The sequence below is a fragment of the Sinocyclocheilus anshuiensis genome, unplaced genomic scaffold, assembly GCF_001515605.1.
Source record: "Sinocyclocheilus anshuiensis isolate Anshui unplaced genomic scaffold, SAMN03320099.WGS_v1.1 scaffold702, whole genome shotgun sequence".
In the NCBI taxonomy this organism is placed as follows: domain Eukaryota; kingdom Metazoa; phylum Chordata; class Actinopteri; order Cypriniformes; family Cyprinidae; genus Sinocyclocheilus; species Sinocyclocheilus anshuiensis.
In genome coordinates, this window is record NW_015548184.1 from 1654534 (window position 1) to 1680800 (window position 26267).

The window sequence follows — 26267 nt, forward strand, 5'->3', positions numbered from 1 at the left end:
GTAAACGCAATACAGCCATCGTGTCTGCATTCGCAGGTTGACATCACGCAAAACGCCGCCCCCTCACTCCCGATCTGTCAGAAGAACAGAGCGCTAGTGAGACTCGTACATTTATTTTGATTTGTAAACTGTCCCGCGACCGAAAATAGTTTTCAAAAGAAAACCCACCACTTCAGATTGACTTTGCACCGCAGACTTATTTAAATATTGCACGGGAAATACAGATCCGATCGGTTATCCAGATCGAGAAGTCAGCTGATGTTGCCAAGTGTAAACGTGCCGTGTCCTGATTGACTGATGATCCGATCTGCTTGATCAGATCACAGTGATCGCATGTTAATGCCAAGTGTAAACGCAGCCAGAGGGCGCCCGTCAATAAAGACAGACAGATCACACTAGCCAGCCACACACGTGAGTCGACTTTTTTCCAGTCTATGGTCGAGCGGAGCTGTTTTCATTTTATGCAAAAAGCATATTTCAAGCAGTTTCAAGCACTTTATCCAAAATTTAAACCTTGAAAACTACGTTAAAATTCAAGCATTTTCAAGGATTTCAAGCACCCGTACAAACCCTGTTGTTGTTATTAATATTATTTGGGTCAAATTATTTAACTACAATAACAACAACAACAATAATAATAATAATAACAAATGTTATAATAATAATAATAATTATTATTATTATTATTATAATTATTGTCATTATTATTAGGTACAATTATACATTTTACAACAAAACATCAATAATTATAAGTAATTAGCTATTATTACTTTTTTATTATTGTTATGGTAATTCACTTAATTATTCATTACTATTGTTTGTTTGTTTAATAGGCATTAACTGTATTATATACATATATTGAACAGCTCTTCGTTAGTGCCACGTCTAACGTCTCTATTTCATCATTAACAAAAAAGAGCGTTTTCCTAATCAGGATATGTGACCCATACCTCCAAGCAGGTCACCTGATGGTGCTCCGGGAGCAGCGGACTGGGTCTCCCCAGTAGTGTCACCAAATGTGTCTTGTTCCAGAGACAGACATCCCACAGTGCAGCATGAAGGAGGAGAAGCATTAGTCAGCCTTAAAGCTGCATACACACTGAGAGAGGGGCAGATGGAGAGAGTGAGCTGAGATCATACAACAGGCAACACACTCCCACATCGCAACAAACACTGACACATGGATATGCGATCTTTGTGTCTTCCCACACTTACAATGTACACATGACAGCACAGCATGCATATACACTAAACTCAAACACACACCAAACAAATCTCTCTCTTCCCAAATTCATCATCATCTGCTCACTTAACAGACCAAACAAACTGCAGAAACTAGCCACAATAATTGAAAAACTGGGCTTTGAAACAGCTGGTGTATACTTACCACTTCATAAATTGAAATGTCTACGCTAACAAAATGAACTTGAACAAGTTCAGCACAAATGAACAAGCTCAAACATTGTGCAGTCAGATGCAAAAACCTGATCATAATTCACTGGGTTACACCACAGTGCAAACCCTGGAACATGACATACATTATCTCTATATTGGTCTTTAGGATTGGTGTTTTGTATGAGTGAGTTTAGACACACCAAGGAGGTCCAGCACAGGTCCAGGTTCGGCTTTAGGAGGAGAGACAGGAGCAGCTGGAGCAGCAGGTGTAGGAGCCACTGGAGCAACAAATGAATCTAAATGGACGAGAGCAAATGGGGTGATTTTGACATCTCTAAATAAAATGTAGCTAATACTAGCAGTTTGGGATGTAACTGTAATGGAAGTAAAAGTGCATTGGAGGAACGTAAACAAAAATACAATACTAAATCAAATAAAGCAATCGTTCACTCAAACATAAATGACTATCTGTCTTCTGCATGAATGGCAAATGGAAGAGAAAACACCATAAAACTATCATAAAAGTGACTCATATACTGTAACTCATTAACTACATTTCAAGTCTTTTGAAGTCATTTAATAGCTTTGTGTGAAAAACAGACTGAAATTTAAGTTTTTAATCTTGCTTTTACCTGCTGTGATCAAATCATTTACTCAGCAAGCTGAATTTGATCAAATGACTCACTGAAAAGAATGACTCATTTACTAAGTGAACAAGGTTTCAGAAAATTAATGCTTAAAAAAATGCTGTCAAAAATCATGGAAAATAGTCTCCAAAATGTTTCCTTTTGTGTTAGGAAGAAGAAAGTGAGTAATACGGTTTTAAACAACATGAGGGTAAATGCCAAAATATTCAAACTATTCCTTAAAGCATCATAATAATAGTAATAATTCATAGAATATACTGAGCCATATATAAATATTTATATATATAATATTAATATATAAATATTTAATGATATTATTCAATTCTTTAATTTCAAATTTTGTAATTTAACACAAATATTCATTACAAATTAAATTATTAGCATAACAATCTGGCTTAAAAGTTGACCTGAAAAATGAACGAAAATTAAAAATAAATATTAATAGAAAAATTATTATTATTATTATTGAATAATATGATATATTTAGTATTAATAATAATAATTTGATTAATTATTAATTAACATGATTTATTTATTCATTATTAATGATAATATAATAATTAATGGTAAAAGACAAAACATGCTCCATTTAGAGAGACAAGCAAACTCACCAGACAAGAGGTCACCAGTCACACTGGCCTCAGGCAAAGGTGAGGGCCCACGTGAGACAGCGGGAAGATCTTTCACACCAAAGCAAAGCAAAAAGAGGAAGTGGAGGAGGAAACGTAAGAGAAGAGAAATCAATAAGGAGCACAAGCATAGAAAGGACACAGAGTTGTGCTTTTGAGGGCGCAAACATGCACAAGTCCACGTTCCACTATGAGGACAAACCAAGACGGAGTGGGCCAAAAAACAGATGAGAAAGAAGAAAGATGAGACTAGAAAAGACAAGACGTTCAACAGAACTATGGGAATCAACTCCTGTACCTGCACCAAAAAGGTCTACACTAGGAGTGGTTGCTTTGGGCTCTGTGGAGGAGCTTTGCTCAGGCATAGAATCAAACATATCTATAAACAAGGACACACATATGCGTTACGCTTTTAGTCAGTGCATATCAAGACAGCTTCAAGTGAGAGAGAGGAAACACCATTTAGATTTTAAAACACCTTTTTTGCTTGCTTTTTTCCATAATCACACTGAACAAGTAGCACAAGAGTAACTACTCAGTCAAGTCTTCAAATGTCAATGCAAACCAAAGCATTCAGATTTGGTCAAAAACACCAGAAAATGATTGCAGGACAAATGTGGTCACTGCAAATCCTGGATTTTAACAGATTGCAGTGCAATTTTAGAGGCCAAATGTGAATCAGTGACATTGACCACCCCTCTTTATTTGCAAATATAGTATTATTTTACATTGTTATACAATAGCAATATTTACAATTATAACTATTATTTTACAAATATTTTAAATATGTACAATACCGTTCAAAATTCTGGGTTTTATATATATATATATATAAATAGTATAATATAAATATAAATATATATAACAGCCTATTATGCTCAAGGCTGCATTTGTGAAATATTATTACAATTTAAGATAACGATTTTCTATTTTAAAATATTTTAAAATGTAATTTATTCCTGTGATGTCGAATCTTGATTTTTAGCAGCCATTACTTCAGTCTTCAGTGTCACATGATCCTTCAGAAATCATTGTAAAATAATGATTTTAGTGCTCAAGAAACATTTCTTATTATCAATGTTTGAAGAAATTGTGATGTTTTTCAGGATACTTTGATTAGTAGAAAGAGCAATTTATTTGAAATCCACATTTTTTGCAACATTTTGCAACTTTACTGTCACTTTTGATCAAGTTAATGCTTTCTTGCTGAATATTAATTTCTTTAAAACATTTTTTGAACAGAAGTGTACAATTATATTTATATTTACAATTACAGTAATTTTACAGTATTATTGTACAATTACAATATATATATAACGTCAAGAATATTCTTCAGCACTGAAAAGGTGGTAAAGGCCATGATTCACAATCCAGAATGACCAAAACATAAAATATAAATCTAAATGAGAGGAATCAAACAAAAGAGAATCTTAATAATGTTGGGGAACTAGCTTAGCAAGTTAATATTGTCATAATGCAGAGTAAAGCAAGACAGAGGCAGAATTCCAGCAGAGACATTACCACTAAAGAGGTCTAGTGTTGGCGGGGCCGCAGACTCAGCTGTAGCGGATGTGGTTGTGGTAGTGGTGGCGGTGGTGGTGGCAGTAGCGGTGGGAGGAGAAGGGGTAGCTGGGGCCGCTGTTGGCGAGATGCTCGGCTCGGCACTGGTAGGAGACGCTGCGGTAGCAACACTCTCTACCGGCTTCATGGCAAAGAGGTCCAGCTCTGGGGCAATGCTTGCACTCCCCTCGGATGGAGCCCAGGGGTCTTTATTGGGAAGGGTTGGGGGTGAAAATGGAATGGGGAAGGTTTGTTAAATAACAAAAACTGCAAACTAAAAAAAGAAAAGCTCATAACTTCAGGAACACTGAAGTCACAGAGAGAGAGAGGATGGATTTTACCTTCAAAAGCACACTTTAAGACACGATTAACCTTAGTACTGCAACCACCATTAAAAACATCCTAGAAAAAAACCAATGTAGTTTTCATTCTGTTTTGTATAATCATACATACCTCAGGATGCTTGCTGTCTATAGAGAAACCATTAATAATAAAACAAGAAAATACAGTCTGGATTCCGTAGGTTGCAGATTTTTAAGTCCTAGTAGTAATGTGGAAAGAGCTAAGTTAATGTTCCAATAAAAGGACTTATAAAAGGTAAAAGTAAGTCTTTTCATGTTCTATGGCACAGTAGTTGCATTATGTAAATACAACCACTAAGCTTCTGCTCTTCAGACTTCATAAAAATAAAAGTTAAGGTTGTTAGAATGAATCACTGATACTGAAAATAAACACTGGAAGGGAAATTATACAATTAATGTGAGCAGCTGAATTACTAGGTTAAGATAGCAGAAAGTAAAGGCAAAAATCATTTTCTTGAAAATATTTTGTCCTGTTTTCAAGTAAAGCATCTAAACATCCTTAAAACAAAATAAATTTACTTGAGAAGCAACTCATCTTCAGAAAATATATCTTGAAATAATTTTTTTTTTTTTAATATATATAATCCAAAATACATGCTACAAGGCAAGAAAAATACACAAGATATAATTTCGGAAAAGTTGTAATCAACAGTGTTGCTTTTTACATTTTAAGGATGTATACATCTTTTTCATGTAAAACAAGACAAAAAATAGATTTTTGCACTGTAAGGACAGAAATTACCTATTGTGCCTGCAGAGAACAGTGTATGTGCCTAGGCAGCTCATGGACAAAATGATTTTGCTGTAACGTGTGGGAAAAAGCTGGGTTCAATAACCCAACCTCAAGCAATGCGAACAAAATTGCATGCACTCTTGCTCACACACACACAGATTGCTGACCATAGCGGTTGTTGGATTTCATGTTTCCATTCAAGCACGCACCCATACACACAAACCTTTCATAACCATCCATAAATACACAGGCACACACAAATAAAAAGCAGGGTGGATCTTGTGAATGGATGAGCACCCACCAGATCCGGCACATGCATCGGCAGCAGCTGCAGGGGCCACACCCTCGCTCGGACCATCGCCTGGGGAGGGCGCAAACGTGTCTGGCCAGAACCAGACCAACAAAACCCAACAGAGAAAAAGAAACGAGGATGAAGAGGCGATAGAGAGAGAAAGATTACAAGTGAACAGAAACGCTCTATACGACCCAAATGGTGGTAAAATATACCAGTGTGGGCTGTATACAGTTGAATTCAGTGTGTCCACACACACACACACACACACACACACTGAGGGAAATGAGTCAGGCTGCGTGAAACATCCTGTCAATGCCGTCAGGACCAACAAGTGAGTAAAAGAAAGTGTTTGGCTTTGACAGCATGGTTTCTGTTAGCTAAAGCCGAGGCAGTGATGAACATTGTGGCATATAATATTACAAACCCCATGGAGACCTGCACATCCAGGTATGAATTAATTCATTTATTAGCTGAGAAAACAAAAAACAGCTTGGGGTTGTTTAACTGCTGGTTGATTTAATTAGAGGAATATTAAATCAACAGACTGCACAGCTTTGTACGAAATGAGCCAACATCCTATACAACACAGAATTATTCTGCATTTGAAAGAAATGCATTAATTCTGCATAATACTTATGCATGTAATTTAGTGTCTTATTCAAGCAGTTTCACATTCAAGTGTCAAGGTTAAAAATTATACATTTGAATGGAAAACAAATTGTGGATGATTTATTCAGTGACCTGTGTATGTAATGTTGTGTGAAATGATTAGACATTACCATTAACATTTTAATTAACATTACTATAGTTAATTATAGTTATTATAGTTAACTAAAACTAAAAAGAAAAAGAAATATATGTTAAAATAAAATATACTAAAAAAATTTAACATTTTATTTTCAGCATTTCTCATTTTCATGCATATTTTCTCATTTTCATGTATATTTTATTTTAAGTAACATATATACAGCATATGTTTCTTACAATAAAATATATTAAAAATGTTTAACTTATTTTATTTTCAGCATTTCTCATTTTCATGCATATTTTCTCATTTTCATGTATATTTTATTTTAAGTAACATATATACAGCATATGTTTCTTACAATAAAATATATTAAAAATGTTTAACTTATTTTATTTTCAGCATTTCTCATTTTAATGTATATTTTCTCATTTCTCATTTTCATGTATATTTTATTTTAAGTAACATATATACAGTATATGTTTCTTAAATTAAAATATATTAAAAATGTTGAACTTACTTTATTTTCAGCATTTCTCATTTTCATGTAGTTTAACTTCATGTACTAAAATAACAAACTAAAATTGATATTAAAATTAGTAAAAACTATATAGACATTCCATAATTCCATGCTCAATGTGTAATTAATTGGTTTTCTCCAAACAAAACATAAATGTTATATTTATATATTTATCCTGGCAGAGTGAAACTTGAACTGGCCTGGGTTTAAACATTTACAAGGCATCAAATTTGAGACACTTGTCTGCCATTGACCTTGTATAATCAAAGCTGAAATGTCTGCTGTAGGCGACATAATTACTGAAAAACATCCATGCTAGCAAGCTAATCTCAAGTGAGCTAATCCTTAGCTTTATTAGTAGTTTGCTTCATAAAAAATGAATCAACTCAGCTATAAGGAAGGATTAATAATACGTCTGTTCTTTTCTCTTTTGGGTTAAACCTTTCTGCTTATACTGTTGTCAAAAGCTTCTGGTAAATTAATAAATATATAATGGTCTACTGAACTAATTAGCTTTTACCTACATGATAGTGACTTCAGGCCACTCAGGGCCGGAGTGGGACTCATTTTCAGCCCTGGAGTTTCATGCCTTAGACCGGCCCACTTTGCTTTTTTGTTTGTTTTGTTTTTTTTTACTGGCCTTTTCAGTGCCGCCTTTGCGCTTTCTATTATGCATTTTTTATCTATTATTTTTTGCTAGCATATCTCCAACAATAACTTTTTTTTTTTTTGAGCAAGGTTCCGCTGTCAGGGGAGTCAAAAGATAATTACGTCATCATTGCCAATTAACATAAGAAATTGAAAATAAGGGACAATTGTGATTCTTTATCTTATTCTTTAAGAAAATAGTGTTTATTCTTGTAGAAAATAAGTGTTTATTCTTTAAGAAAATAAGGGACAGAATAAGGGACGTTCCAAATATTTGTACTGTACCATAATGTAGGCCTAAGTCTGCCTGCAGTTAAAAAGTTCTCAGAAATAATCACAATTGTTTTGCTTAACCTATTTATGTACAATTATTTTAAAAAGAATTTTAAATGTCATACAAAAAATGTCATCGGCCTGAGTAAATTGTACCATTATAGAACTGTGACTTCACACGTGTAATTGAGGTGAAAATACTGTGAAATTACAAATGGCATGAAATTTGAAAATGTAACAACTGAAGGTCTATGAAACGTCAGTCAACCAAGCATTTTTTTAAACAATAGCACTTAAAGTTTTGATCTAAAATATTATTGCAACTATAGCCTTTGAATGAATGAAAATGCATATTTTTCAATTAAAGAAAACTTAAGAGAGTGTGGGCTGCTTCTGGTGCTTGGATTTTTACTTCAATAATGAGGTCCAAGTTTAAGAATAGCCTATGCAAGAAGAATTATTATTATTTATTTTTTTTAATGCATGTTTTCCCCTCTCTATTTAACAGCATTAACTTACAATGAAAGACGTCTTCCCTCAGGTAGATTAAATGTTTTCCTGCCGTGTTGGATGTTGGGCTCATGATCAGTAAGTTGTTTGCATTCGCCCAAACTGGTTTTGTAAAATAAAAAAGCGGACGGTGAAGGGTGCAGTTAGCGCGAGTCCCACTCGCTGTGAAGCGGGAGCAGCCGGCAGAGAATTCCGCTTGGTCTTAAAGCCTTCCCCAAAAGCCTATGTTCACAAATAAAACAACGATTTGCGCAAAAATAATGATTAGTTATCACAGTCTATTTTAGTTATCAATTGAGAATTTGTTACTGATATGATGTGGTGAAAATAATAATATGGCCTGCGAGAAAATAAATAAAAAGAGTGGGGCTGCTATGAATGCAGGCAGCCTAGGAACAGCATAGTTCAACCCAGTGGCATGATAACACCGGCCCTCGCGGCCAAAAAATTGACCGGCCCACCGGGAATCCTCCCGGTGCTCCCGATTAGCCAATCCGGGCCTGAGGCCACTTATTGGAGAAGCCATGAAAGAAAGTGTAATTTAAGCTTGCCAATATGGCAAATTGTGTTTACTTGTATATCAGATTGACAAGTTACTACTGTACCTGATGTGTCAGCTAAGTGACTTCAAATAGTACCATTATAAATCCATGTACACAAACCGACCAAACTGACTGCTAAACATCCCATGAACTCCCATTCTTCCCTGATAGTTAGGCCTGGAGATGACCTGACTGACCTCCAAACAGGTCCATGTCTGAGATGGTGGCAGCGGTGGCAGGCACTGGCAGCGAGGCAACGGCCGGGGCAGCGATGGCGTCAGCTGCAGGTTCGGTAGCAGAGGCTGCAGCCTCACAGAGGGGTGCTTCAGAGCTAGCGGCAGCAGCGGCAGGAGCAGCCAGAGAGTCTGGAACCCCGCCACAGCCAAGCCACAACCAAACCACAGCATTCACAAAGACAGAGGAGGAGGAGAGAGAGACAAGGAAGGGTAGGGGTGTAGACAGGATGAAAGAAAGCTCAGAGTTTTTTGTAGAGAGATTTTAGCAAAATGACTTCATAAAGCTACAGCTGGATCAGAAGTGTGAAGATTCGGACAGTGAACAGTTTGTTCAGAAAGTTCCTTGTAGACAAGACGCAAGAGTGTCATGCCCATTCAAATTTTGAAATGATTTTCAAAAAAGAAGTTTTATGATAAAATAAAATAAAATAATAAATATATTGCAGGTTAAAAATGTTTTGGGCAGAACCTGGATGTATTTGCAACCTGATAATCATTTTTACTCACCCTCACCAAGCAGATCTGAACCATTGCCAAAAAAAGAGGATTGAGAAAGAAAAGAAGAAGAGCATGTTAGATTAAAACAGATGTTTGACCTGTTCCTGGATCAGCTGATTTCTACAGTACTTGGAGAAGTTTTCTTTCTAAAGAAGCTGCAGCTTACAACTGGGACTTGACAAGCTTGGGCAGAAAAGCAGAGAGGAGGAACATTTCCCATTAGTCTGTCGTTATAACTCATTAGAGTGCCCACTCAATACATATTCCCCTAATTGGCCTAATTTGGGTAGAAAATGTTATCTGCATTTTAGCTCAATGGATTAACTAGTATATAATGGCGATATGAATCCTAAACACACGGATAACAACCTAAACCTCCAGCTTTTTACTCTCTATAACAATAAATGCTGGGATTTTTTACACACTTTTAACCTGAAATTAGGGATGTTCATTTTGGTTATTTTTCCTCGCCGACAACCGATGCTCGTTAACCGATTGTTAACCGTTAACCGACAAGATTATTTTAAATTAGAATTGAATTAAATTAGAAAGGATAAGTGTCTGTGACCAGTTAAAAAATACTAACATTTGTTTTCCGGGGATTAATTTTACATGCGCAAAAAGCAGCAAACAACAGAACATTAGGATTCACATATGGTCTTCATATCACATCACGCACCTGCAGCACTTCTGCGAGCGGAGAAAAACATAACAAAGCTAGGCTATTTTTTTTAACCATACAGCAAACCTTTTTAAATATTTTGATAAATTACTGAAAAAATAAATAATAAAATTACTTTTTAAACCGTTTAAACTGATTGTATTAATCGGTCAAAATTCTTACGGTCGGTTAACCGGTTAAAATGAACATCCCTACCTGAAATGTGATCACTTGAGCTGACCTAGCAAAACAATATTAAAGAATGTAATAAAACAACCCAAAAAACACTCTACAACACAAACTAAATGACACCAGCTCACCTCCCCATGATGCTGTGGGAGCCGCTGAAGCCCCTGCAGTTGGAGCCAACAGATCAAAATCCACTAGATCATTAAAGCCGCTGCTGTAGAGAGAAAAAGACAAGAGAGTGATGCTTCTACAGCAAGGACATTTCAAGGATGCTATTTCTCTCACACCCCCCGTCAGGTTGGCCAGGGTGGGGGCACTGGTCTGCTCATTTCTAACAATTGGAAATACTCAACCCACTCTCCCCTATGCAATTATAACTCATTTGAATCTCATGCGATTTCTGTAACAGCTCCTATAAAACTCCAGGTTGTGGTAATTTACCGCCCTCCTGGGCAAATTCTAACCACCTTCCTAGAGGGGCTGGATGGGCTGCTGTCCTCATTCCTGGAGGACGGCAGTCCACTTTTAGTCTTTGGCGACTTCAACATTCATCTGGACAAGCCTTATGCTACAGACTTCCATTCACTCCTTGCTTCATTTGATCTCAAACGACTTACCACTACAAGCACGCACAAATCAGGCAACCAACTTGACTTAATTTACACACGCAATTGTATTGCAGACAACATTTTGGTAAAACCCCTACATATCTCTGACCATTTCTTCATTACATTTGAAATACATTTTGCTACCTGTGTGCCACCAACCCCTATACGGGTTACTTTTAGACCAAACCTACGCTCCCTTTCCCCCTCCCATCTTTCCTCCGTAGTATCCTCCTCTCTTCCCTCACCTACCCATTTCTCATCTCTGGATGTGAATGCAGCAACTAACACTTAATGCTCTACTTTAACCTCTTGTCTAGACGATATTTGTCCTCTTTTCTCCAGGCCAGCACGGGCTGCCCCTTCTAACCCCTGGTTATCCGATGTTCTTCGTGAGCATTGGACCAAACTCAGGGCAGCAGAGAGAAAATGGCGCAACTCAAAAGATCCATCAGACCCGAGTATGCATCAGTCTTTGCTTTCATCTTCCTCTACTGAAGTCCATACTGCCAAATCTTCATACTTCCACAACAAGATCAACAGCGCTCCAGACACACGTAATCTCTTCAAAACAATCAATTCTCTCCTCTGTCCCCTTCCACCACCTCCCACCACTTCTATAATAGCTAATGATTTCGCCACATTTTTCACAGACAAAACTAGAACAATCAGTAGTCAATTCTCAGCCCCACACACACAGGACTTCAAACCACAACCACTGCAAAAACTCCCATCTTCTCCTTCTGTCCCCTCACTGAGGCAGAAGTATCAAAAACTTCTCCTCTCCAGCCATCCTACAACATGCCCTCTAGACCCAATCCCCTCACACCTCCTCCAAGCAATCTCTCCTACACTTTTACCAGCACTCACACACATCATCAATACATCTCTCCTCACAGGCACCTACCCCACTGCATTCAAGCAGGCTCGGATAACCCCACTGCTCAAAAAACCTACATTAAACACTTCACTTACAGATAGCTACAGACCTGTCTCTCTCCTTCCATTCATAGCGAAAACCCTCGAACAAGTTGTTTTCAACCAGGTATCATTATTTCTTTCACAGAGCAACAAACTGGACGCTAACCAGTCAGGTTTCAGGAGTGGGACTGAGATCTTTGATGACCAGCTGACCTTTAAAGACCACATTGCAAAGACTGCTCGATCTTGCAGGTTTGCATTGCACAACATCAGAAAGATCAGGCCCTTTCTAATGGAGCATGCCGCCTACTTCCACTCACTACTACGAATCTACATCCCCTCCAGATGTCTGAGATCCGCTAGTGAGCGACGCCTTGTGGTACCATCACAGAGAGGCTCAAAATCACTTTCCAGAACATTCTCGTTCACCATTCCTGGCTGGTGGAATGATCTTCCCACCCCTATCCGGAATGCTGAATCCCTGACAATTTTCAAGCGACTGAAAACTCATATCTTTCGACGCTACTTGACTTCATCCTAAATTAAAAAAACTTTGTCTTTCTCTTTATTTATTCCTTCCATTTCTAGCTTGTACTTATTTGAACAATGCCTAAAACTTAGTATCACAAGCACTTCCTGTGTCTGTTTGCCTCTTTAAGAAGAATCGCTTTATGTATGCCCCAATTGTAAGTTGCTTTGGATAAAAGCGTCTGCAAAATGCCTAAATGTAAATGTAATGTAAATGCTTGTGTTTTATGTATGACGAGACATTTTTATACATCTTTTGATCTTACTTGATGGTGGTTGTAGCCGGTGCTGCTTTTGCAGGCTCTGCTGCAGTGGTCTCAGTAACCGCAGCTGCTGCAGCGGTGGGCTCTGTGCTTTTAGCAGGGGTACCAGCAGGTGTTCCATTATTTGTTGGAGATCCCTTCTAAATGTGTCATGTTGGGTTTACAGCACCATATATTACATTTAATACACAATAACATGAATAATGTCTTATATTGCTGTATAATATTATGCAGAATAATATAAGCTACTATTCAAAAGTTGGAGGTCAGTAAGATTTGTATGTGAAATAAATTAATATTTTTATTCAGCAGGGATGCATTAAAGCGATCAAAAGTGACAGTAAAGATATTTATAATATAAACAGAGGATTTCTGTTTCAAATAAATACTGTTCTTGTGAACTTTTACAGAATCCTGAAAGAACATCATGGTTTCCACATAAAAAAATATTAAGCAGCACATTTTTGTTTTCTACATTGATAATAATATGAAATGTTTCTTGAGCAATAAATCAGCATATTAAAATAATTTCTGATGTGACACTGAAGACTGTAGTAATGGCTGCTGAAAATTGAAAAAAACTTAGTCACACAGGAATAAATCACATTTTAAAATATATTAAAACAGAAAGCATTTATATTATTTGTAATAATATTTCACAATATTACTCTTTTTATTATTCATATTACTTGGCGAGCATACAAGACTTTAAAGACCTCAAAAAAATCTTACCAACCCCAAACTTCTGATCTATAGTGTTATGCTGCATAAATTTAGTTTTATTCATTACTCACCTTAGTCGGTGACCTAGTGATAGAAAATGTAAAAATAAATATAAGAAAATAACTTTTACAAAACATCATACTCAAACGGTTAAATTATGGAATTATAATAATTTATGACATGAAGAATCATTTTCAAACAGCAGGCAGCTCAACAAGGCATTATTAATGAAAATAAAATACTTTATTACTCAGCTACTTTTTATTTTATTTATTTTTTGTAGAAAATATAAACAATTCCAAAATATCCCCCTCCCCCAGGCATGCATTGGGGAATATGGAGTATTCGGTTACAAAACAAATATGCACATGACACTGAAATTCATATTGAGAAATCGATCAATTCATACTGAGAAATCGATCAATTCTGGGCTGGCACTGTTAGTATGTTAAGTTCAGTCTGGTTCAGTTTATACAGAGTGAACTTAATTATAAAGCTAGACCAAAACTAATTCATTCTATAGAGAGGGAACTTCAACATTTTAAAATGCTGAAACTTAAAATTAAAGTTCAACCATCAGTCTATAGAACTTTGAACACCACAATGACGACAACATCACCATTACAGTATGAAAATATAATCATGTCTACACACAAATTAATTCTGTAGAAATACTTACTCATCACTGTTAACACAAGGAAAGGAGGAACAGTATTACATTTTGTAATAAAAGTAGTTATTTTATTAGCAGTAAAAAGGCTTTGTTTGTTGAGATAAAGCAGAGACTCATTTATTTTAGTACTTAATGTTATTCAAAGGAATTAAAGCACTTACACTTTCTTCCCCTCAAGTGTGTTGAGATGTGTCTCCAGAGACTCCAGAAGACTCTCAGGGGCCTACAAAGCCACAAAACAATGCATTGTTAAAAGTGACCTGCCACTAAGGACACAATGTTTGAGACTGCAAAAAAAAAAAAAGACAAATTCAAGCTGCTAATTCTAAATGAAGACAAGTAGAGGACAAAATGTACTAGACAATTACTATAGCACTTTTTAAGTAAGACAATAATTGTATACAAGCAATAAACTTAACAGACTTTTTAAAGTAAGGTTTACACTGGTTCGGATGCAGAGCACAATGCTTTAGTTCACAGCCCCAGTGGGGCCCACAATGCACTGCAGCATGCTCACTCATGCATTCAGGCACAACAGAAAGATTCAGAGCACATTATTTGTTAGACATGCCACATAATCACAGGTGGGTGTATCTCATGGGTAAAAATGTCATGCAGTTACAGCTAAATAGGCCAAACAAATCACATAAATTAAAATAATATATAAAAACTGGACTTTGTGGTTAATTCATGAATAACAGCTAAATAAAAGCCTTTGACCTAGGTCAATATGATATGATGAGCCATAATATGTAATACACAGAGCATTTATTGATTGTTTAGGTCTAGTCAAAATACACTCATCTAGCATACATGATATGACATCTGATGCCACAAAGCCTTTACAATTTTCAAATTCATCTTGAAAATAAAATAAAGTTTGATCAGGTCTGTGATAATATCATTATTAATATCATAAAATCAACTACCTATCATGTACAGATAAGAGTGGAGTGCCTTGTCGAATTTGATGACCCTGCTATATGTCTGTAGCAGTTTACATAAAAACAAAATGCATTCTAGAATATGAAGTAATTTTGACGACAACAGAATAGGTCTGCAGAATGTTAAAGCAATTCTGAGTAAAATAGAGCAAGACGGTGTGTTTGACCAATCAGAATAGAGTATTCCAAAATATGATTAATATATGACCTACTGCTGTTCATCAAAATAATGTATGATATTGCATACAGTAATACCAGCAGTGGCACCTAAACCAATCCTTCAGGGCAGCACTCTCAAACAATTATACTGGAGCTCCAGTAGCCAGATTAGCGATTTGAGAAGCGCCTCTGAGGATTGAGGATTGAGCTGACGTGTTGGTCAAATACACCAGTCCTCTAACCTCAGGCATATCCTCAATATCACTCAACCCCCTTTCCCATTCTCGGTCTCTCATACACACAGTTACACACTGTCATACACATTTACAAAGGTATAATGAAGATTAATTTGCATTCAATTAATCCATTAATTACCGTGTGATCTGATAATAGTGATCTTTAAACAGTGGGTTAAACACAAATGTGTGCGGTTAAGAACCTAGAAAGACTCTAGTGCTGTCTCTCTTTAGCTCCTGTAAGAGTTTTTTTGTTGTGACAAATGCTTAACTGAATAATGCATGAGTGTTAAAAAAATTTCTTTTGATTACTAATTGCAGTGGGAGTGGGAGACTTTTCTCAAACTCATATATCTTCACACTAATAGCGCTAAAAACGAATAGTCTGCAAATAAAAATTCTGTTTGGTTATGTAGATTGTGATTGCATGCACAACTGATCATGTAAGAAGTTATGATCCATCAAACTTTGCAAAACGCAGCTATCAAAGGATTCCCTTTAAATAGGGGCTAAGGGAATATCTAAATTGTGTGTGAACAACATTAATACACCCTGTAAAAATTCATCAACTTTCTTGAGCTACACATAATGTTCTGTGCATCCCAGGCCAAAACCCAATTACAACCACTGCCAAATCCAGAACCCAGGCAGTCATGCGCGTCTCCCTCCAGCATGTCCTGAACTCCGCCGTTGATCCAGAATATCTGAAGGCAACTGTGACGAGAGGGGCGGGGCCGAGAGCCGTGGGAACGGAGTGAGGCCGTTGGAGTAATTGCTAATGCGTGACACCTGCGCCACTCACCGGTCTCGAGTCCCACGGAGGAGCTCCGGAAGGATAAAAGAAGGAGTGACAACAGTGTTGGGGGAGAGAGGACCAGGCCTGGACTTTATTTTGTGTTTTGGTTCTGTTTGTGCGCGACAGTCGTCCGCGAGGGCTGTCGCGCATTAGCAATTACTCCACCGGCCTCGCTCCGTTCCCATGGCTCTCGGCCCCGCCCCTCTCGTCACAGCAACAATCCTGCCCTAACATCACGCACAGCATGCTTTCAGAGGAATACTCCATTTCTGCCAGCATGAAAACCCTCCTAATCTCATAACAGAGCTTCCATAATCATAAAACCATTATAATGTTCTGTTTTATAGAGTCTGATTAGTTTCACAGTGTTGTTATTTTCCATGAAAAGGGTGCAAAACAGGAAACTGAAATTATTCAAAAAATGAATACACTTAAATGTGTATTTCCTATTAATTAAAAAAGAATATTTGCTTGATTTTTTAAGTTACAGTGTTGAAAGCTTGACAGAGGCAGTCAACACAACCGCATTTGTAAAAATTAAAAAACATTAAAAAATTAAAGGATTTAAAAAAAATTCTGCTGTAAGACAGGGTTCAAAACATTGCTTCTTGGTAGTCAAATTGAAACAATATTTGAAAAAACTGGGAAAAAAATGACTATAAAAATAAAAAGAAATAAAAAAAGTCATGCTGTATGAAAGGGTTCAAATATTACTTAATGGGCGTCAAATTTACAAAATTACATTTTTTTTGTAATACGGTGAAAATAACGTTACGTTTATGCACAAAAAGCCAAAATTACCTAAATAATAATAGCTCTTATAAAGGAAAATTGGGAACACCAAAGTGCTCCATATTCATGGAAAGTGCATGTTATTTTCATATTTTGCTAATCTAAAATGGAACCACCACTCTTGAATGTCACTCAGTTAAATACTTCATTAGAGAGAAATTTACTGAAATTCCCAAAACTGTTAGACGTCTTTAAATAGTTTCTATGCAAATTGTTTTATTCGACACATTACAGAGGTCTTAATGATTGTGGAAACTCTATTCTTGGCGATTCTTCAGCATTACTGAGATGCAAATGTGACTGCAGCTTGAGTTCTCGTCTCAGACAGCAAGCATCGCTGCTACTCTGATCATGATTCTTCAGTCGCATCCAAGTTCACTTTAAAATGAGATTTTGTGTGCAGTTTATTTGATGAGCGCTAATGAGGATTGACTTTTGCTCTCTCCTGAGCTGCAGGAATCTCCAAAGTGGAAAGCTCCACACGCTACTCACACTCTCAGCCTGTGTGATCAATCTGCACCGCTGAAATAAGAAGACAGGTACAGAATCTGTCAATCAGCATGAGGGGACAGGACAGAATGGATCCATGGAACACGTCCCATCTGACAAATGCCCCATCATGAGAGATAAATGACCTCGTATATGTAGTACATGGATGTCTGTGACTGGCCCAATGGCCAGGTAAAGGTAACAATCTCTCAATTTTGCTAAAACAGCTGGGATTAGAGGGCTACGACACATGCAAAACATATTAAAACAACACCACAACACAGACATGCACTGTTACTACTGACGTGGAGAGTGTTGGCATCATGATGTATGGAAAAAAAAGGTGGAAAATCCTGTTTTAAAAAACCTACCTGCGTAAGTTCAGGAATGTCGTTTTTGTCAATTCCCACTTGCTGTTGAAAGACAAGGTAAGAATATATGGCATATCCTTTGAACCACAAATGCAATTTTCAGTGAACATTTTATAATTAAAGCAAAGATATAAAATACATCTCTTACCTCAGCAATTTTGAGGAACTCTGAGACTCTGGTCATTCGTGTCAAAAATCTTTTATAGATTTCCAGTGTGTCTTTGCATTGTCCTTTCTTCATCTGGAAAAATTTCTCTAAAAATGAACAAGGAAATCATCGCAAATCTATAGTTGCGCCAAATCTTGCAGATGTCAAACCACCGTCTTTGAAATCTCAAAACGTCTCGAGACTTGCCTAAGAGATTAATGATGCCATCATTGTAGCAGGCGTACAACTTGATCAGATCCTTGAAAAGCAACAGGAAGGCAGCGTTGATCACCCCATTGACAAGATCTTTTGGATGAACCTGAAACAACAAAGCAAGAGAATGAGAGGCAAGTCAAAGAAACTAATGTTTCTATGAGCTGTAAATATATTTATTCACCAGCTGTCAAAATTAACTAGCTACCTTACAGCACAAAAGCTTTACTGAACATAAACTGCAGATTCTGTTGTTGTTCAAATTCTGAAAACATCATTTAAATGTCAGTATGTGACAGATTTGCAGGAGTGTATCCTAACTAGTCATGATGCTAGTCAAGTTTGAACCCTGTATAAAAGCATCAGGTGTTAATACAGCCTGTGATAGTGACAGGAAGCAGACTCACGTCAAACTCCAGCAGAGCATCGATCTGACTCTGCAGCGTGGGCATGCCTTTCAAGAGCTTGTCTGTAGACATTGTTCTCATCACACCATCGGCACTGAGTAAGACACACATTCACATGGCATTCATTTCAAATAATATATGCAAGTGAACAATCCAAAGAAGAATAACAATTCTTGGGTTTTTATCTAACAAATGTTACAAGCATGTGCTCAGCATATTATCGCATATAGAAAGATGAAATAAAATGCTTCTGGGAATTTTACATCTCATGATAAATACTTTTAAACCTTAATTTGTTACACTGTAGGACCATTTAAAATAATCTAGTGAAAATTGTGAAAAATGTAAAGGAAACAGTGATGGAAGCATGTAGAATTTCGCATCTGTTTGCTTTTCAATTTGAAATATTAATTAATAAAGTTCTTCAACATGTTTGATATTAACTACCTATATACTGTATAAAAACATAGCAGAAATAAATTATTCTGCCAAATATGTTGGAGCCATTTTGGAGAGTATCACATGCGTAAACAATGTATGCAATTTATATACGCGTATACGTTGTTTACGTTGTTCACGCTGTTCACACTGTTTACGCTTTGATCTGAACGTAAACAACGTATCCGCGTACATTTGTTGTTTATTCTCTCCAAAATGGCACCACGGTGACATGGAGGAGACAATTCTGTCTATGGGAGGGTCAAAGAGCTCTCGGAATTCATCAAAAATATCTTAATTTGTATTCCGAAGATGAACGAAGGTCTTACAGGTTTGGAACGACATGAGGGTGAGTAATTAATGACAGAATTTTCATTTTTGGGTGAACAATCCCTTTAAGGCCCATTAACACCAAGAATGATAACTATAAAGATATCGAGAACTAATGAGAACTATAACAACAACTATTTTAGCGTCTATACCAATGCATGACCACGTTCTGTTTATTATAAGCGCGTGCTGCAGTTCTGCCACTTAAATGCTTAAGCTCTTTAAAGCAGGATGGATTCTGATTGCCTGTTAATATTTTTTTCCTTATCACCACATTCTGAAAGTAATTCTAACGACATCTTTCCATCTTATCATTACAGTTGTGGTGTGGACTCCGTCACTCTACTATTCTGTTAGCTATGAACTTAGCCAGAGTTGTTAGCCATGAACTGTCATGTTCAGGTTGTTTAAATCAGCCAATTTATGTGTTGTAGCTCCTTCATTGTGCATGCAATGAGACCTTGGTCGCAAACCAAGTAATGGGGAGTAATGCCCCATTTTACTTAAAGGGATAGTTCACCCAAAAATGAAAATTACCGATGATTTACTCACCCTCAAGCCATCCTAGGTGTATATGACATTCTTCTTTCAGACGAATACAATCTGAGTTATATTAAAGGGGTCATATGATGCGATTTCAAGTTTTCCTTTCTCTTTGGAGTGTTACAAGCTGATTGTGCATAGATAAGATCCCTGAAGTTGCAAAGACTAAAGTCTCAAAACCAAAGAGATATTCTTTATCAAAGTTAAGACTCTGCCACGCCCCCCTAAAATGGCTCGTTCTAACACGCCCCCACATATCTACCTCACTATGTGGAAATATTTGCATAATGCCACCCAAATGTGCACGCAAAGAAAGAAGGCGTGGTTTCAGTAACCGCAGCCATGTCACCTAGAAACAAACAGACGCTGTGTGTTTCTAGACGAAAGCAAAAGCACTTTATTTGGCCTTCCGAAAGTAGATGCATTTAGGAATCTTTAAGATTACTTACAACAGAACAGCAATGAATGGGATTGGATGGTAGCCCAAAATTTGAAGTCCAAAAAATTGCACCCATCCACGTGCGTTCACGAGAGAGTGGCATCCAGCGGATGATGCAGGACGTAGGCCAAGAGGACACTGGTCACTGTGCCAATAGGACACTGGTTTTCCTTTGCTGTAAACAAAACTGGTTTCTCGCGAGACTAGCATATTCTCACCGGAGCTTATGCTATGCCTACGTCCTACATCATCCGCTGGACGCCACTCTCTTGTGAACGCGCGTACGACAGTTAGCGGAAGCTAGAGATTAAGGTTTATAAAGTTGTAAATATGGATATTTTTCTTACACAAATGCTTCGCGTCGCTTCAGAAGGCCTTTATTAACCCCACGAAGCCATGTGGACTTCTTTTATAATGGATGGGTGCAATTTTTTGGACTTCAAATTTTGGGCTACCATCCACTCCCATTATAAAGCATGGATTAGCCTGGACATTATTTCATATAACTCGGATTGTATTCGTCTGAAAGAAGAATGTCATATACACCTAGGATGGCTTGAGGGTGAGTAAATCATAGGGTAATTTTCATTTTTGGGTGAACTATCCCTTTAACAAAGGTCTTGCACACAGTATTACCAAGGGAGCAGGAAACCTGGTGAATATAACTTCTTTTCTACAGCAGCAACAAGGCTATTTTCAGGGACCAGAGGTTGTCCTTGATTTCCAAGCATCCCACTCAAATCTGTTATTGCTCAGTAGTGTTCCAATGCACTAGGCACACTTGTTAACTCCGGGTACAGCCGTGTAGCAGAGGACTCATTTACCCTTTCTTCACTCGGCCAAAGTCAAAAGCCATCTGTCTGTAGGCAAACGCCTTCTCGTTCAGATACCTGCTGTACCGTCTGATAAACGTTGACATGTCGTAACCTGAAAGTACAAGCATTTATAAATACAACAGACTGATAATATTTTACTTCATAGACAAATTCAAATGGGCATGACAACAAAGTTGACAAAAAATAATTATCAGCGGCTAATTTAAGAACAGTGCAATTAATTATCTCTCGCATAACTTTTCATAGGGATTTTGATGTCAAACAAGAAGATTTTGATCAGAAACTGCATTTAATGAAATAATACTTACCATGAGAGCCAGTTTTGTCCAAAAAATTACTAAGATTGAATAGGGTGTTCCTGGAGGCCAGGTACTGGATGAACCTCTGAAGAAAAAAAAAAGGTCATCTTTTTCATGTGCATTAATTATTATAATTTGGAATATGAAATAATTTAGATGCGAGACTGTTTTTTCACAAGACTAAAATTTCAGTACTGTCTTTAATAAATAAATAAATATAAAATAAATAAATAAATGAAAAATTTCCAACAGCAACTCACAGAGATAGAGAGATAAAAAGAAGAAAGGCATAAGAAATGCAGAACTGCCCATGAAAACTGCACTTCAGTGAAGAAAAAAAATAATTTCTACAAAACCGATATCACCATCTAATGACCAATCACTCAGAACTCACATTAAAGCTCTGAGTGGGAGTGAATGCAAATATGGAAATAATAGCAGAAGTTTTATCAAGAAAAACCAGAATACTCACTGCATATAAGCAGTGAATATATGGGATTAGATCTCTGCCACATTTCTTGTATCTTGTATTTAATAATTTATAATTGATATATAATTATTCATGAAGGCTGGAAGTGAAAAATGTCTTATATTCAGGTGTGCATAATTATTAAGCAGATTTTCTTTTACAGATAAAATGAGCTAAAAAAAAGAGATTTAACTCAGACTGAAAGTCGAAAATTATTAAATGCCCATGAGAAATATTAAAAACTAATACAATACTAAAAATTGCAAAGTTAATGCATAACCATTAGACAGCAAAATGCTCAGTGGGTCGGCAGCGTCAGCCAAAGACATGTGGAGAAGAAAATATGCATGTTAACTGCAAAAGAATTAGGAATTAAGGTGAAGAATTAGGTGTGAAATCACCAGGAACCATTTAGTCTCCAGCGCCCACATTTTCCCGAACTGCAACCTACCTGGAGTCTCCAGAAGTACAAGGTGTCAGAATCTCAGAAAATTAGGTTAAGTATAGAATCCTAAAAACTGACCCCTACTTAATTAGAATCACATACTGAAGTGTAGTAAAATACTTGAAGACTGATTTTTTTAAATATAGGCTTTATAGACAGATAAGTTGAGAGTGACTCTTGAAGGACCAGCACCACATCCTCTTGTACCACTGTTTGAAGAATTTATCTTCCAGAATCTGGCAGTAAGTTTTGGGAGTTCATTTTTAGTCCATCTCGAGATTTTATCTGTAGAAGATAACCTGCTTAATAATTATGCACACCTGAATATAAGGAGTTTTTCACTTCCAGCCTTCATGAACAATTATATATCGGTTATAAGTGATTAAATACAAGATTAATAGTAGTTATTAAGATTGATGTTGTTTGGAATTGGTAAAATGTGCTTGGAAAAAAATATAATCAGAATATCAACTTGCATAGTAATTGTGCATGCACTGTATTTTCCCTCTTCCGCTGTCATCAGTAATGCAAGGAATGTTGTGATTGGTTTTCAAGGCAGCCAATCAGAATTTAGCAGCTTCGACTCTGATTGGCTGGAATTGCAAACAAATTTATGCAGCTTAACACATTAAATAAAAAACTGTAAAACAAGACAAGGAAAAAAAACGAAAAGGAAATGTACTGAAAATATTAACTAAAATTAATTGGACAGAACATGCTGTAAGATGTGCAATATAAAGTACTTAACTGAAGTATAAATGTATTTGTCTTGTTTAACAGTAAAAATCTTTAAAACATGATCAAATGATTTGAGAAGCAAAATTGTATAAGATGAAACATTTTTCAGTGAATATATGTTTTTTTTTTCTTAGCCCATTGTCAATTTTAGTCTTGTTTTTTATATAAATGCTGTTAGATTTATGCTCAAAACAAGAAAAAAAAATTGCCAAAGAGGTAAAGCTTAATTTAGATAAATCTACATATATCTATAGAAAGCCTTATTACGTAAAGCAATTTTTTTCACAAATTTGTTTCATGATTAGATGTTTTACTTGAGAATGAGACAGAAAAAATACTGATGAAAGAAACTGATTTATTGCATTTTTGGTTCATGAATTCTGGAAAAAAATATGAAGGTATATATTATTTTATTTACTTGTGAATGATCTTTTCAAAGTGTTTTTTGCAAACCTATCCCAGCATTACATCATCTCTGTGTGTAACGGGGCTGACGAGACGTGAGACGTGTGGATCCATCTGCAAGCTTTATTAAAGAGACGTGGTAAACAGGCAGGGTCAAACAACGGCAAACAGGTTTTTGATCAAATAAATGCAGCCTTGATGAGCATAAGAGACTTCATCAAAAACATTAAAAAAATCTTACTGTCCCATAACCTTTTGTATTGTAGTATATATATATAAAATATGAGGTTGTTCAATTAATTGGGCAAGAATTCATATTCATGCGCAACACCTTTGCCATTCCATGATGTCACAACTAGCATTTCCATGTGCACACCTCTATGAATGTCCCTGACACTATTTATAACAGTGACGCATATTCACACGCAACCGGCATACACGTAGCTTCATATTTATTCAGTTATCCTTTGAAGCTGCACCTCACCATCTATGAATTCTATGAGTTCCTCTCAAGCTCTCAGTTCCTTCACCCTCCCTCATTTTATCATCCATTCTTCTCACTCTTTATCTCATTCTGTCTTCTACTGCCATCTGCCTTTTCACTCTCCAATGTCTCTGTCACTGCACAGCACCAGCCTTGATTGAAAGAGTAAACTGCACATTCAAAAAGAGAGAGAGAGGGAGAGAGGGCTGGAGCATCTGCCCGCCTGTCTGTCTCTGCTCCTATTGTGAGTCTGATGGGTGTGATAACGGTGATAAGAGGAAGCGAGAGGGCTTTGAGTGCAATAGGTGGTCAGTTGTAGGGATCAGCTCCTCAGAAAATGGTTAAAATTCAAGGCAAGACTTCATAAATGTTTGTTGCACTGTTAGGTTTAAACACTGTTGATGTAGGTTAAATATTATGCAGACCCTGCATTAATGTCTTTCAGTAATGCAGACATCTGCGACCCAAGCCAGAATCAATTCGAAAAAACACTTTTCCACACCACTTTTTAAATTGCATTATTGAGCCATTTAATACATTCTGAGCTGAAATGGGAATTATGTGCCAGGTCGGTACAGTAATTTTCACAAACAAAAGTCTGACTGCTTTTAAGTGTTTGCCCCCTGTCCAATGAAACTAACATTCATTACCATCTAAAAGCTTTGAAAGAAATTTCAGTAATAATTAGTTAACATTAGTTAACTACACTAGTTAACATAAACTAACAATGAAAATGCTTTGAAAGCAATTATTCGATCTTAGTTAATGTTGATTCCAACATTTACCAATACATTATTAAAATCAAAAGTGACATGGATTAACAATGAACAGCTGTATTTTTATTAACTAACATTAACAAAGATTAATAAATACTGTAACAAACGTATTGCTCATTGTTAGTTAATGTTAGTTGAGCATTAAATATAGTTAACAAATGGAACCTTATTTTAAAGTGTTACCGAAATTTCTTATGCTTACCAAGGCTGCATTTAGTTGATCAAAATAGCATAAAAACAGTAATATGCTGATTTGTTGTGCAAGTAATATTTTATATTATTATCAATTAAAATAGTTGTAATAGTTAATACTTAATATTTTTTGTGGAATTGTTCAACAATTAACTTTTGCATGATAAATCTACTACTAGAGAGGTCACATATTTTGGGCTTATGAGTCCACAGACAAGCTTCATCTCAGCATATGCACCACAAACATGATGTTTTGTCTTTAAAATAATTACTTTCATTCAAAACATCAGGACATTGCCTTAAGTCTTGTTTACCTCACAAGTATCATGTTAATAATATTACAGAAATCAATTGCTTGCTTCTCACCTCATTGCCATGAACCATCAGGTGGTGAGTGGTGACCAAAGCCTTGAAGACCACAATCCAGCTGGCATTTCCTGCTCTCTCAAACAGGGTATCAGCCATCTGGGGAATATTGACATTGGACTCTTGGGTTGCCTGGATCAAGTCTGTGAGGGAATATGAAAAAGAAAGATCAGAGCTTATCTAGATCTTTAAAGCTTTAAAGGGGTCCTATTATGCTCTTTTACAAAGTCTTGATTTTATTTTGGGGGTGTACTAGAACAGGCTCTCATACTAGGTTGTTCGAAAAACACATTATTTTTCACATATTTTACATTATTACAACACCTCTCTCCCCAGTCTGGCATGAACGGCTCGAATAGTTCCTGTATCAAATGAAGGGCCGCCTTCTGAAATACGAAATGTGCTGTGATTGGTTAGCTGGGCCAGTGTGTGTTGTGATTGACAGCACTCTGCGCCTGGTCGAGAAATGTCATGCCCCTTACCATAGCCGCCTGTGAGCTTCAGTGTAAATATTGCGTCAAAATCAAATCAATTTGAGCGCGATTTAAACCCAGATGATTGTAACCACTCTAAGTTCGTCTGCCTTGGGCAGCTCCGAACACTCGTTGCCTTCTCTAGTGCAGCTCAACCAGGTCTCGTCTAGACTTGTGCCGGTATTCGGTAATGCGATATATCACGGTAATGAATGTGCACGATATTGTTATCGTGGGCACTTCTAAATACCGTGAATAATTATATATTACAAATTATTCAGAATTTTGAATGCATTTTAAGAATACTTTTCCCATCAACTGGT

The 26267-nt window shown here is 36.6% G+C and overlaps 1 protein-coding gene across 8 annotated transcripts in view; it reads right to left on the reverse strand.

Annotated features, from left to right (window-relative positions):
• The window catches only part of LOC107704947 (clathrin coat assembly protein AP180-like), a 69422-nt gene that overhangs the window by 20672 nt on the left and 22483 nt on the right, over nt 1-26267 (reverse strand). For 2 of the 8 annotated variants that reach the window (XM_016508017.1, XM_016508021.1), the window contains exons 2-21: nt 25472-25614; nt 21606-21681; nt 21286-21388; nt 18712-18805; nt 18299-18410; nt 18092-18198; nt 17944-17985; nt 14318-14379; nt 14163-14168; nt 13555-13567; nt 12764-12900; nt 10575-10657; nt 9603-9617; nt 9057-9224; nt 5628-5708; nt 4193-4438; nt 2970-3050; nt 2654-2722; nt 1596-1691; nt 951-1022 (exon numbers count right to left, since the gene is read on the reverse strand). In XM_016508017.1, coding sequence (XP_016363503.1) covers nt 951-1022; nt 1596-1691; nt 2654-2722; nt 2970-3050; nt 4193-4438; nt 5628-5708; nt 9057-9224; nt 9603-9617; nt 10575-10657; nt 12764-12900; nt 13555-13567; nt 14163-14168; nt 14318-14379; nt 17944-17985; nt 18092-18198; nt 18299-18410; nt 18712-18805; nt 21286-21388; nt 21606-21681; nt 25472-25614 — 1806 coding nt within the window. The remainder of the gene's footprint in view (nt 1-950; nt 1023-1595; nt 1692-2653; nt 2723-2969; nt 3051-4192; nt 4439-5627; nt 5709-9056; nt 9225-9602; nt 9618-10574; nt 10658-12763; nt 12901-13554; nt 13568-14162; nt 14169-14317; nt 14380-17943; nt 17986-18091; nt 18199-18298; nt 18411-18711; nt 18806-21285; nt 21389-21605; nt 21682-25471; nt 25615-26267) is intronic. The other 6 variants (XM_016508018.1, XM_016508020.1, XM_016508019.1 and 3 more) reach the window with 6 other exon arrangements.